General features: G+C 34.6%; 1 protein-coding gene across 4 annotated transcripts in view; it reads left to right on the plus strand.

The window, feature by feature from the left end:
* MAP3K5 (mitogen-activated protein kinase kinase kinase 5) overlaps positions 1-14,734 on the plus strand; it is a 180,886-nt gene that overhangs the window by 47,115 nt on the left and 119,037 nt on the right. For all 4 annotated transcript variants that reach the window (XM_019732726.3, XM_074333624.2, XM_019732727.3 and 1 more), the window contains one exon: positions 11,518-11,657. In XM_019732726.3, the coding sequence (XP_019588285.1) occupies positions 11,518-11,657 (140 nt within the window). The remainder of the gene's footprint in view (positions 1-11,517; positions 11,658-14,734) is intronic.

A 14,734-nucleotide genomic window follows, 5' to 3' on the forward strand; every position in this document is an offset into this window, starting at 1 on the left:
TACACTAGCAGTTCATTTTTTTCTTGTTTTAGTATAGGATTACATCACTATGCTGCATTTTTAATCTCTAAAAGATAAGGGCTCCTACCTCAGTCTCTCATCACACTTAAAATAATTTCTTAATATCATCAAACGTCTGTCCGTTGTCAAATTTTCTCATGAATGTCATGATTTTTAATGGTTTGTTTTAGTAGAATCCCAATAAGGTCCATAATGTTGCAATTGATAATGTTCCTTAAGTCTCTTTTAATACCTAATTTCTCTGTGCATCTCTCTCCCCCACCCTCTCTCTAATGTTTTGGTTGAGAAAATCAGGTCAGTTGTCCAGTAGAATTTTCCATAGTCTGAATTTTGTTGATTGTAGCTGTGTGTTACCCTGCTTTGGTAACTATGATTGTTTACGTAAACACATCTCACATCCAGTGTAGCTATTGTCCTAGACAGAGTGAGAAAAATCTCATTTTAATCAGAACAACCTCAGACATGAAATTGCCACAGCCATTTTTTCTAGAGAATGCCTTCAGGGGATGTTCACGTGTTCCCGGGCCAGTTTCTGTTGTCTCTGTGTGAAGAAGCTGTAAAGATATGAAACAGGGCAGAATGTCACTCAGATGCATCTCCATGAGGAACAATCAGATTTGTTTCAAAAACGATCACAAATCAACTCTGTAACCTTACATGACTTAAACCCAAGTGCCAATTAAATGAGGCGGAGTATTGGTTCCAGTTGGCAGGGAGGACGCTTGCATAAGATTTGTACAGTTACAAAGGGCTATTCTGTATGCTTGGGAACTTCACGGAAGCACAAATGCAAACAGCTTTGATGATTTAATTAAAATTAAATATGAGAAAATGAAAAATGGCATGCACCATAACCACAATAAACACTACAGTAAACTCTAAAAAAGCCTGTTCAAAATTCTCATGAGTAGCTCTTTCAGGATCTAATGAAAAGATTGATTACTTAAAGACTTCAATGTATTATATAAAGTGAATTTATAGAGAACTAAATTTATGATTATAGACTCTTAAACCCAGCATACCTTTGGGAAATATAATTTCAGGAAGAAAAATAGTGTTCAGTGGTGATATAGAAAATTTTACCATTAAAGCAGCCTCTTTTCCCATTTCTGCTTATGATATGCAGCCCGGCTCTGCCATATAATAAACCTTAGAGTTCATTTTGACTCACCCTTTTCTTGTATTATATATACCCTTTATATATCATTGACCAGGTCTGTTGTTATTACCATAACATTAGAAAATAAATTCTTAAGATATAAACTAGACCCTATATTAACTTGGAAAGAGAGCAACACTTTTTGATATAGGACCTATAAGTTTGTATTTCTTTAATAAACAAAATTATGTAGAGGATGGCTATGCCTGTGGCCAGGGAAATATCACTTTTTAAAGTGTGTGCTGTGCACCAAAGGTATAAATTGTGATTTATCTGCTTTGCTTATGCACTGGTATGAAGGATTCACTTGAAGATTGAATCTAGTTAGAGCATTTACAGGGTCCGCCTAATGACACTAAATCACCATCAAAATGCCATGTGCTTGAAATTCTCCATTGTTAGGGGGGAAGGAGTCTTTATTAGCCCAGTCTTCCTTGTAACCAAGAATATTCACTGGCAAGATTGAGATTTTAAGGTCTGGATAAGGCTTTTGTCTACGGCTAGTAAATGGAATAAGATTGAAATTTATTATCTTCCCTCTTTTTATCATGTGCTCCTTACTTTGATTTTAGGCCGAAAGAAGTAAGGGGAAAAAAGAGGTTTCAGTTCTTATAAAGCTTGCATTCACATGGTAATAATAGAATTATTACCAGCAGAAGTGACAGATATGTTAACGTAAATTTGATTAAAAAAAAGAAATGTATTGGGGTCATGACTTCCAAGAACAGAGGTAGTACTGCCTTCAGGCACATTTCCAGTGATGTCCAAAGGATGCAGGCTTGTCCCTTTGGTCCCTCAGCTGGGCTTTCCATTTTGTCGGTCACCAGCACCCCAGCTCTATCCTATAAGAGTCACCACCTAAATTGAAAGATGTCTGAATTCTTCTTTCCACTTCATTATTCCTTGGTCTTTGCCTTTGATGACTTCGCTTTATGCCCTTAAAGTATCCCTCCTTTTTTCCAAGGTTGACTTTTCCCCTCCACCTTCGATGATCTCCATTAATTAGCTCCCCCACTTTCAAATCCTAATCTTTCTACTAATGTTCAAGAACACCATTCTACAACTAAAAACCTTTAGATCTCTCTAGCTCATTTAAGTATTTATTGTCTGAGCTCTGAGTTTCCTTACTGAATGTAAAAATCCCTACTACGGACCTTAGTAATTGTTAATCCTCTTCCTTTCTCTGCCAGTCTTCTGAAGAATTGTCTGTGCTTTATCACTTCCATTTCCTCACCTCTTATTCAGCACCTTTAGTTCTGCTGTACTCACCTCCCTTATCATGTGGCTTCTTTATAATCCTTGTGGTAGGCTGCAAAGATGACCCTCACGCCTATGCTCTCAAATCTATGTCAGACCCCTGAATCTGTGAATGCTGACTTATTTGTAAAAAGGGTTTTGTAGATCTGACTAAATTAAGGATGTTGAGGTGAGATGGTCCTGGATTATCTAGATGGGCCCTAAATGCCATCACAAGTGTCTTTATAAGAGAGAGGCAGAGGGCAGTTTGGCACCGTAGGCATACATACTACAAGCCCAAGAATGTCCAAATTACTAGATTCTGGAAGAGACCAGGGACAGAGTCTTGCCTAGAGACTCTGGAGGTAGCATGACCCGGGCCCTGCTGACACCTCGATTTTGGACTTCTAGCCTCCAGAACGGTGAAAGAATAAATCTCTATTGTTTTAAAGGACCAAGTTCATGGTAATTTGTTAATAATGGCCAGAGGAAACTATATACAGTTCTCTTTTAACATTCTTGGCCAAATTATTGACCAGAGATGAGTTAACTTTCACAGAGTGAACCAGCATCCAGCACCAGATTAAGAAGTAGAGCTTCCTAGCTCTCCAGAAGACCCTCTCAAATCCCTTTTCAGCTATTTCTCACCCCCACCGAAGTGTCCACTAGTTTGACTTTCAGTATCACACTTTGAACCTAATATAAAAAGACTCATAAAGTACCTACTCTTTTGTGTCTGGATTCTTTCTCTTAACAATCTATTAATATTTGTGAGATTCATCCATGTTATTGTGTGGTGGTGGTAGATATTTTTTCCCCACTGCTGTATAGTACTGTGTTTCCCCAAAAATAAGACCTAGCCAGACCATCAGCTCTAATGCATCGTTTGGAGCAAAAATTAATATAAGATTTGGTCTTATTTTACTATGAGACTGGGTATAATATAATATAATATAATATAATATAATATAATATAATATAATATAATACCTGGTCTTATATTAATATTTGCTCCGAAAGACACATTAGAACTGATTGTCCAGCTAGGTCTTATTTTCAGGGAAACACTATCTATTGTCTGTTTATAGCACAGTTTATTTATTCTACTGTTGGTTTACAAATATTGCTGTTATGAACATTCATTACATGTCTTTAGGTGAAAATATATCTGTGTTTCTATTGGGTATATAGTAAGGATTTCCTGAGTCAAAAATGGCTTCTCATTTTTGTTTTTATACTCTAAGTAGACAATCTGATTGACACCCACTGCGTCAACTAACTCACCCATCACTGTGACTCTGAAATCTCTCCGTCTGATTCTGATCTCTGCTAACATTTAAAATGTCATCTTTCAGTCAGGCACGCGCGCGCGCGCGCACACACACACACACACACACACACACACACACACACGAAGTTTAGTTTGTCTCAGTCCAAACTCAAGTTCCTACCAAAAAATTCTTCCTCTCATGTCACTTGTTGTGGTGGTAATGGAATGTCATCAATCTTAATCATTCAAAGTTGAAACAGAATCATCTTTAATTCTTTTTAAAATTATCTTGCATCCACCAAATTCCTAAAGCCTCTTGATTTTCTGTCATGTTGTCTCTATATCAATGTAGGGGCACAGTCTCTCTTGAATGACTCCTAACTGGCTCCCAGCTTCCAGTCTGTTTCATCTGTCATCCATCCACAAAGTCTAGGTATAACTTCCCAACTTTGTGTAACTTTGATCCTGCCACATCCCTTTTCAAAACTCATGGACGTGGATGGATCACCACTGATGATAGAATCAAGTTGGAATTCTTTATGTTGGCTTTCTGTGCTTTCAAATTTGATTTCAACATCATTTCTATGAGTAATTATTCCTATGAGCCTTCATCAGGTGGTATTGAATTACATATTAGCATTGTCTTCAATAACATTTTTATGATAAATTGCTCGAAGGGCTTCCTATGAACATTTCTTATAATGGCTCCATATAGTAACCATATATTGAGAGTTTACTGTACCTAGCACACATGCAATCCTTATAACAGCTTTGTGTGGTAATTACTTGTGTTGTTATCCTCAATTTACAGTTGAGGAAACCCAAACTCAGAGAATTTAAGGTATTATCCAAGGTCATCCATCCAGAAACTTAATAAGGATTCAAACACCAGAAGTCATAGAACGTTTTTTTTTTTTGTTGTTTGTATATTCAGCCACTGGACATGGGAAAAAGGTTTTCCTCCCAGCTTTTCACCTCTGTGACATGCTTTTCTGAAGCTGCGTCTCCTCCTGCCAGAGAACTGTGGTTCAAGGTCCTGCTGTTCTAGGATGGGCACCATCTATGGATACTGCTCTTTCCCTCTCACATTTTCTAAAGCTGCTGCATGGTGGCCTGAACTCTTGCAGCTACTGCCTGAGCTAAGGGACTTTAGCTCTTATAACACCAATATTGTGTGGTTCTGCTCCCTCCTTCTCTCCTTGTTTTGTTCCTCCACCTTCTCCCTCCTCTCTCTTTCTCTTTCATCTCTTTCTCTCCTCTAGGCTTCTTCCCTTTCTTTCACCCCGCCTCCCCTCCACTCCCACCCCCCACAGCTCCTTTTGTAAGTGCAATGGCTCTCTTTTTAAAGTCTAACCTCTGAAGGTGAAAAAAATGTCCCTCTGATCACCTAACTCCCAGGCTTCACTTTTCAGATTAAAAAAAAGAAAACCACCTCAGTGTAATAACCAAGCATCAAACAAATAAATTAGAGCTGTAGCAGGGATATTATGTATATAGTTGTTTTAGCAATATAAGAATAATTCATGTTTGAATCACTAAACATGATGAGGAAATTATGGACCAAAATAGAATGTTGACAAAAATGTCATTATACGTGGCAGGGTTAACCAAATAACACACAAGAAAATCAAGTGATGCTGGTGAAACTCAATGGATAGTAATTTATAGCAGGAATTGCCAAACTATGACCAATTCAAGACAACAGTGATGACAGATTTTTCTTCTACCCTTCCTGAAAATTTCAACAATTCTAGGTGTACAATAGGGGTTTTGCAACTTCCCAACATTGTAGACCTGCTGGACTTTAAAAAAATTGACTCGTTCATTGTTTTTTCTTAACTTTCATAACATATAGCAGATAACAGAAAATCTTTCATATAATAGGTGCACAGGATGTTTGTTGAATTAAATTGAGTCTTCTTGAGGATTAACCCATCAGTACTGGATCGGGCAGTTCTACATGATAACTTGGGAAATTTCTGTGGACTTCTGGAGCCCCTTGTAGACTAACAAGCCAAATCAGTACTGGGCTCTTGCTTTGTCATCAGTGATCTGATGCCTCAGGAAAACAATTGAATGGGTTAAAAAGAAACTAAAGATTAATGTCTTCCTTCAGCTGTGCTTTTTCCAAGCAGTAGCAACTCACGTGAGATATTTAACTAACAGATATGGTATATATTATGAAGGAAAAATTAAATGATAAAAAGAAACACAACCCATGAACCGCTCTCATTTGATGACCCAGAATGCAAGTAGATAACAACAGTTTTATATTATTGCCTTAAAAATTTATTACGCTTTAATAACCCCTCGGTAAACCTAATTTTATGCTCCACTTAATAACAACTCAATTGGAACAGGAACAAAACTACATGGTAGGTACAAACGTAAGAGATGTTTGTGTCTTTGTACTTTTAAATGATTGACTTAATCTTTTTCTTGTTTGCAGTTTTTTTAATTTTAATTTTAATTTTTTTATTAGTTTCAGGTGTACAAAGCAACATAATAATTAGACATTTACATCCATCGCAAAGTGATAACCCCCCTTCCCCAAGCTACTACTCCTCTGACGAAAGCATTGACTGTCTTTCTTATGCTATATTCCACCTCCTGTGACTAAATATATATATTTAATTATAGTTGATATACAACATTATTCTACGTCAGCTTCAGGTGTACAGTGCAGTGGTCAGGCATCTACACAGTCTATGAAGTGATTTCCTTGATAAGTCATGATTGACTTAGTCTTAAATTTTTAAATGTGGCAGTTTTACATTATTACCACAAATACTCAATTAGACAATTATTAAGTGTGTTTCCTCATGCAATACATAACAAGAGTATATGCTTTGGCCCCCAAATCTATTTTTTCACCTCATTTGTGTTCTGATCTTTGGAATCTCCATATCCTATGTGTGGAGGGCGTGGCTCAGTTAAGAATTAAGAGCGTAGACTCTCTGACCAGTTTGCCTGAGTTTGAATGGTGCCCAGTGCCATCCCTTTCAGGCTGATTTTGGGCAGATTACTTATACCTTCTCTGCCTTAAGGTCCTGAAATAATATTACCCACCACAAAGGGCTATTATAAAGATTAATTAAGTCAGTTAATATTTGAAAATCATATATTGCCTGACACATAGTATTCTCTGAATTATACTTCACTGTACCTCATTTAAGTGGTTTCAAAAATTGTGGAGTGTCAGATGTTTGTTCAATTTGTTATAATCATATCATTGTTTGCATTTTTAGCATGTCATAGGATCATTTCACGTAGAAGATAATTTTGCCTTTTTATTTCACTACTTTTAAGGATATATCCATTAGAGTCAGAAGGTAGCCGTAGGAAGATATTTTCTTTAGTTTGATAATGAAATTTTATTGTTTAAACAATGCTGTGTTACTGGAAATCCTAGCCAGTATAATGCAAAACAAAACAAACAGAATATAAAAGACATACAGATTGCACAGGAAAAAATTAAACCATTTCTAGTTGCAAATGGCATGGTTATCCTTGTAGAAAAATCCCAAAGCATGTACAAATAAATAAATAAATAAAGCTCCTGGAACTAATAAGTGAGTTTAGTAAAGCCTCAGGATACAAGGTCAATATACAAAAATCAACTGTATTTTTATATACTAGCAGTGAACAATTGGGATATGAATTTAAAAATGAGGAACATATAATAGCACCAAAAACAAACAAACAAACAAACAAAAAAAACGAAAGAAACACTTAGGCAGAATTTTAACATAATATGTGCAGGAACTGTACCTTAAAAAAAATTTAAATATTGATGAAAGAAAGGACACATAAATAAATGGAGAGATATGCCATATTCATGGATTGAAAAACTCAATGTTTTTAAGATGTCAGTTCTCCCTGACAAATACTTTGTGTTGATCTGTAGATTCAACACAATTCTAGTCAAAATCCCAGGAGCATTTTTTTTTTTTTTTTTTTTTTTTTTTTTTTTAGCTATCAACTGAAAGCTCTCAGCTACCAACTGATTCTAAAATTTATACAGGAAAGCAAATAGAACAACATAAATGCTAAAACTATTTGAAAATAGAACAATAGAGTTGGAGGACTCACCGTGTTTGATTTCAGTACCTACCATAGAGCTACAATCATCAAAACAGTAGACGAATAGATCAATGGAACGGAATAGAAAAATCCAAAAATAAACTCACACAAATGTAGTCAATTAATGTTTGACAAATAAGCAGAGATGATTCAATGAAGAAATGAGAATCTTTACAACAAATAGACACATTGACCTATATCTCACACTACAAAAATTAACTCAAAATGGATTATAGGCCTTAATGTAAAATGTTAAAGCTATAAAACTTCCAGAAGAAAGCACAGGAGAAAACGTTTGTGACCTTGGATTAGACAGTGATTTTTTAAAATACCCCACCTAAAGCAAAATCCATAAAAGAAGAAAAACAAGATAAATTGGACTTAATTAAAGTTAGAAACTTCTGTTATTTTCAAGATGCTGTTAACAGGATGAAAACACAAGTCACACACTAGGAGAAAGTATTTGCAGATCACATAGCTGAGAAAGGGAAAAAATACCCAGAAATTACAAAAACCACATGAACCTCAATAATAGGAAAACAAACTCAACAATTTTTAAACAGTGGTTCACCAAAGACACTTCACCAAAGAAGATGGAAGAGTGAGTTTTGCTCTATGGAAGTTAAAAAATAAATTTAGAAAAAAATACAAATAAATTAGAACAAATCAGGCATCTGAATCTGAAGTAGAGAAAAATCAATCCTTTTCCGAGTTATACCGTATTGTGGTATTTTAAAATTACGTAAGTAAGCATTTTGATGTTCTATATAGCATTCAAAAAATAGATTTGTTTTGCTTAGATGTTCAGGTCTAAATAGCCTGCAAAAATGGATCTGTTCCTGCTTAATGTTCAGATCTAATGACTGTACCTTATTTTGCTTCTACTATTTATTTCAAATGTCTAGTTTCTCTCTTAATCTTAAACCCTTCTACAGAGAACTGACTCGTGGAATTTTATTTTAACATCAAATTCCACGAGTCAGTTCTCTGCAAATAACCATTCCCTCCCTTGTCACTACTTTAACTTAGCTAGTATTTTTCTTTGTATGTCTCTAGTTTACTTTTCATCAGCCACTTTTTTATTTGGTTTCTTTCAGCCCCATTTTACGCTTTCTCTTGATTTTAAAGTGCTGTGACTGGCTGCGAGTGGCTGGCATCAGCGGGAGGAGGAAGCAGTGTGGGTGCAGGAGGCAGATGGGCTTTGTGGGAGGGATGCAGTGACTCATTTTTTTTTAATGTGTTGATTTTTGATGTAGAAGTGTTGAGGACCCCAAAAGAAAACTTTCACTTGTATTAAAGAAAACTTCAGTCATTTTTAGCCTTGAAAAATATCTTTTGAATGTCCTTTGACCTGTCTTCCTTTTTTATAACCTCTCTAAGACTTCTATGTTTTTAGCCTCAGTTTCATTTGATTTATTTATTCTTCAAAGAATGTGAATTGTAATTTCTCGTTCATTAGGTAAGGCTGACGATGCACCAAGCAGCTTCTCAAGAGTCTGTATTATTTTTATATGCTGCCCTTTGGTTTTACATTCAGTCACACTGGTTTTCAGTGTTGTTCTTTTCATATTTTGATGGGTTCCTAAATTATAAAAGTAATTAATGATCATAGTAAATCTGGTAAAGAAAATGTAGGTGGCATAAAGAAGAAAAAAATAATTCATAATCCCATTACACATCTATTATCACAGTTTAAATTTGGTATATAACTTTCCAGACATTTTTTTCCATGTCCATGTATACACGTAGAATATATATATTGTAATGTAGTCATTATATTTTAATGTATATGCTATATACTATAATGTATATATTTTAATATTTTTAACTTAATATAGCTTGAATCTACCCTCACTGCTAAATATTCTAGAATATAGTTTTCAATGGTTATATAATATGTCATTATTTAGATCTATCAATGTATCTGTGTATGTATGTATGTATGTGTCTATCTATCTATAATCTATCATCTACCTAACCATTTTCCTATTGATGGCTACTTAGGCATTTTCCATTTTTATTGTAAAGAATGTATTTCAGTTGACATACTTACAAGTAAATCTGTCACATTTATAGGAATTGTCTCAGGGTACATTCTTAGGAATGGAGTTACTGGGTCAAAAAGTGTGCATAATCTTAGCCATAAGCCTCCTAGAAAATTTACACTTCCCCTTGTTACATGTCATTTCTCTGTGTCTTTATTGGGCATTTTGACATATCTTTAGCTGCTTCTTAATAAAAAAAGTGGCACTTTATAGTTAGCTTAATGTGCACTTATTAGTGATGAGATATAGAATATTTTTTCATATGTTTATTTTCCATTTTACTTATACTTTTGTGAATTTGCCTGCCAAGGTCCATAGGCTAATTTTCTATTGTATGTTTCTATGGTTGCCTGTTTGGTTTAAATTGACCAATAAAAGATGATTATAAAGATATTACCTTTCATCTGTTACATATTGCACATACTTTTAACAAATAAGCATCATATGTTAAATTTGTTATGAGGTATATTAACATTTTCATTTTAATTGTGAGTGGGATATGTTTTATTATTATAATTTCCAAATGCTTATTCAGATTATAAAGTAAGCTCTTGGTTTTCATAATAAGTTTGCATTTTGATACCTTATTAAGTTATATTATTACTTATAATAGTTATTTAGTTGATTCTGTAGCGGTTTTTTGGTTGACAATCATAATATCCACAAGTAATGATAATTGGGTATTTTATTTTATAGAATTATACCTCCTTAGCTTGTGACATCTTATTGCGTAAATGAAGATTTTCAGGAATTCAACTAATAGTGGGAATAGTTGACAGTCTCTTCTTTTTCCTGATTTTCATGGGAATGCCTATAAGAGCAAATTTGGCACTTATTATGAAATATATATAATTCTTCATGTTCAATAAATACCCTTATATTTTTAATTTGCAATTATTTTTAATGAGAAGTTGATTTTGAATTTTAATCAAAGCACTTGGGGCATCTGTGGAGATACTAATGATATTTTCCCCATTGAGCCATCCTTGCATTCCCAAAATAAATTTTAAATCAGTGACCTAGTGTTCTTATAGTATATAATGCTTGGTGCATTTGGCTCATTTGCCTTTCATATTTTTGTCTATATATACATGAGTTTGAGACTAATCTGAACTTCATTTTTGTGACATAATTGTCAGTTTGGGTTATCAGATTTATACTGCCTTGGTGTTAGGCATCTCTTTGGAAAATTTATATCTGTGGTTATATTCTCCTTGGTCATAATTTCCTATACCTTTCTTTCTTTTTTTCTTGATTATACTTGCTAGGGACTTGCTAGATAGTAATTAATTATAAAATACAGTTCTGGATTAATTCACAATCTTACCTATTTGCTTTTTAAATTTAGTTCTACAGTTATTACTTATTGCTGCTTCCCATGGATCTGCTTCTGCAATCTTAGTTAACTTGTTTTAATGTTGAAATTTAAGAGAGGATTAACCCCACTTGCCACCATTGCAGCTTCTGCTTAGTTTCCAGTAGTTATATGATCCCCGTTTGTTTAAAAAAAATGCAGTTTGGCTGCTTTGTATAAAACCACTTCCGGGTAGAACAGCAAATTCAAAATTCAGTGGTAAATGCAAAGGGAAAATCCCTGTTATTTCTTCATTTCCTCTTTGAACACTATGCTATTGAAACCAAAATGTGCTTTCTGGGCATTATTTAGGTCTGACCTTTTGGGGGACTTTGTTTTCTGTTTGCAGATATTGCTGTGGTGGAGATGAGTGATGCCTTCCGGCAGCCATCCTTGTTTTACCACCTTGGAGTGAGAGAAAGTTTCAGCATGGCCAACAATATCATCCTCTACTGTGATACTAACTCAGACTCTCTGCAGTCACTGAAGGTACCTCCGTTGTTTACTAAATATTTACTTTAGGCACCCCTGTCATCCAAAAACTTTTAAGTAGCTTATGTTCGTGAAAGGGTGTTTCTGTCAGTCTGATAATTATGCAACAATTACTAGTTAAGTTGTGAGAGTCATCTAGACTTCAGTGTAGAAATTTGATGATACATCGATAGGGAAAAACTTAGTGTTGAGTTCTGGGTTCCAGTTAGAGTTACACCTGGGGAGACTGTGTTACTTGAAAATCAGTACACACAACAGAGAAAGAAGAGGAGGTTGCATAAAGCACCGTCAAACCTCATTGGAGGTTTCGTTGAGCACTCCTGTCCAACTAGAAATACTGTGCTTTCTACTGAAAGTACTAGGTAGAAATACTCTGAGTATCACCAGAAAATCTCCATCCTCTTTCATGTGAATAAGATTTCAATTAAGATGGAAAAGGGGGAATAAAAACTCTCCCTGTCTATTTGTCTACAAAATTCAGCATGTCCCATGTCATTCTTTCTATTATCGAAACTTAATGATATGAGGGTATTTCCTCCGTCCAAAAAGATTGCCTAGAATGCTTTTGCAAGGCCACGTGATTTTTACATTGTGTGATTCTTTGAAAAGCCTCTAACAGTTCAGTGAAACTTATACTGAGCCCGATGCTATTCATTTCCTTTGACACACTTCCAGCCAGCGTTATGTGCTTTTTCTCAGCTCTATCTTCCAGTTCCCAAATTAAAGCCAGCCTTGGAACACGGAGCCCTAAAACCCAGAGCCATATTTCTGATGGCTTAGTAATTATTACATGAAGATCTCTAACCCCAAATCCATGCCAAAAAAAAAAAAAAAAAAAAGTAGTATTTTGCTTTTATCTGAGTATCCAAAGCTTGTACAGCTTTCTCTGAAAAATCTGAAGTTTCGTTTGGCAAATACATTTATTACGTGCCAGATATTGTGCTGGGCATTGATAGGCTGTCCCTTTAAAGAATATTCTGAAATAGTCCAATGAGATTTGTCCATACTCTGTCTAAATGTGTTTTTACCTGGAACAATTCTTTTAAGAACCCCCAACTTAATTTTATCCCAGATTTACCCCTTTAATTAATGCATCAGAAAGTTTTGTGATGGTATATACTGAAACATTTTGGTTTGTTACTGTTTACAACATATATTAGCTTTTGATGAAGAAGGAGTGAGATTATTTTATTTATTCTTTTTATTCTATTAATTTATTTTCTTTGCATTGTTTATTTTAAGCAGGCAATGTTATATTGGACATTTTTCACTCTGTTTTTTTTTTTTGCGCTACTGATATCTGGCGATTTAATTTTATGGTCATTCTTTCCTATGGAAGTTTTTTTTTTTTTTTTAATGAATTAAAGTTACATCTGAGAGAAAGAGATAAAGCTAATCTTATCAGAAATTTGTATGAGACAACTAAACTGATTTACTTAATTGCTTTCAGCCAGCCTTGGTATAGAAGTGTTATTGGTATTTGAATAAAGTTCTCTAAAAAAGGCTAGTCTGTCTAAAACATACTCATTTATCTTGTACATAAAAGCTGCTTGTTATTGAGCTAAGTACTAAATGCTTTACCTGCATACATTTTCACACTTAATTCTTAAAACATCCCTGTGAGTAATATATTCCATCACCATTTTATAGACTTGCAAACTGAAGCTCAAACAAATTTAATCATATGCCCCAGATGATACAGCTAGTAAAATCTGGGACCAAGTGTGTCTGATTTCAAAGCCCATCCCCCTTAACCACTCAACTTTATTGCAATTACCACTAGTTAGAAGGACATCAGACATTCCTGCAAGCATGTTTATTTTGAAAACCCAATCAAGTATGCTTCCTGCGTTGTTTCATGCAACATCCATCCTTTCTTTTCTCTTCCTTCTCCCATTAACTTAAGCTTTTGCTGTTTCTTATTGAACTTGTTCCTAGCTCAAATAGGTGTCTGGTTGCAGAAGACAAAGGTCTCTGGGATAGAAAGTAGTTTTTTCAGTCTAACAATTTCCTTTGAACTCTAGAAATTCCTCCGATCTTCTGCTATGGAGAAAAGTCTGTGTCTGTGTGTGTGTGTGTGTGTGTGTGTTTAATTTTATATATTTCTGTTGCAGTTAGTTATAGGTGTAATTGTTATCCCAGCTATCTACCAACAAAAAGGACTGCTGTGAAATAAGGCAGAACAAGAGATATTTATAAATAATATATTATGCGTGGATTGGCCAAATAAAATAAAAATGAAGCACCTCCCTGTTTTCAAAGGGCAAAGACAGAATGACAATGCTATTTTCATCGTCTATCTAGCTTCACTTAGATTGTTTTTTTGGACATCTAGAAAGTACAGCTGCACCAATTTTATTTTCATCTATTGCCCTTTGTTGAACAGAGCAGTTTCTCTTTGGCAGCAAATTCTCAGGAAGAAATTATAGGAAAAATTTTAACTTTAAGCTCCTGAAAAACAGTTGACAGGAACCGTAAAAGTACTTAAAATCTAGGTGTGAGTTTTCATATGAAAGGATATTTAGAATATAATCAAATCATGTACTTGCAGTTAAAATTGTATGTTTTAAGTCACAAGTACTATCTAATTATATTAAGAATGAAATACTTAATTCTTTTTTTCAAAAAAATCATCATTGTATCTCAAGAAAGGGAAGTTGAGAGATAGTATTCTTTTTTTTTTTCCTTAGCATCGTAATAACACCATTTTCACAATTTCCTTTATCATGAGAACTTCTTATGTGCCTATTAATGAGAGACTCAATGCTAAGATCTTACATTTGCTTAAAAATAAGAAATTGCTGTAACAAGTGTTTTCTGATTTATTTCATGCGTAATAGAAATTATCAGACCTTCATTTGGGTTCTCTCAGTAAGTGGGAGAAGTCTAAACACTATTCGGCAATGAGATGTGGGGCAGATACACGAAATGAATCTGACATCAAAAAGGGCTTAGGAGAAATGAGTGCCTCTTATGTACGGTGAGGAAGTTATTCTGATGAATCATTTTTTTCTATCATCAGAAATTCCTTTATAACCAAAGGTTTCTACTCCAATTCTTGTGATTCTTTTCCT

Source organism: Rhinolophus sinicus, chromosome 2 (genome assembly GCF_057876585.1).
Source record: "Rhinolophus sinicus isolate RSI-liver-muscle chromosome 2, RSI-T2T, whole genome shotgun sequence".
In the NCBI taxonomy this organism is placed as follows: Eukaryota; Metazoa; Chordata; class Mammalia; order Chiroptera; family Rhinolophidae; genus Rhinolophus; species Rhinolophus sinicus.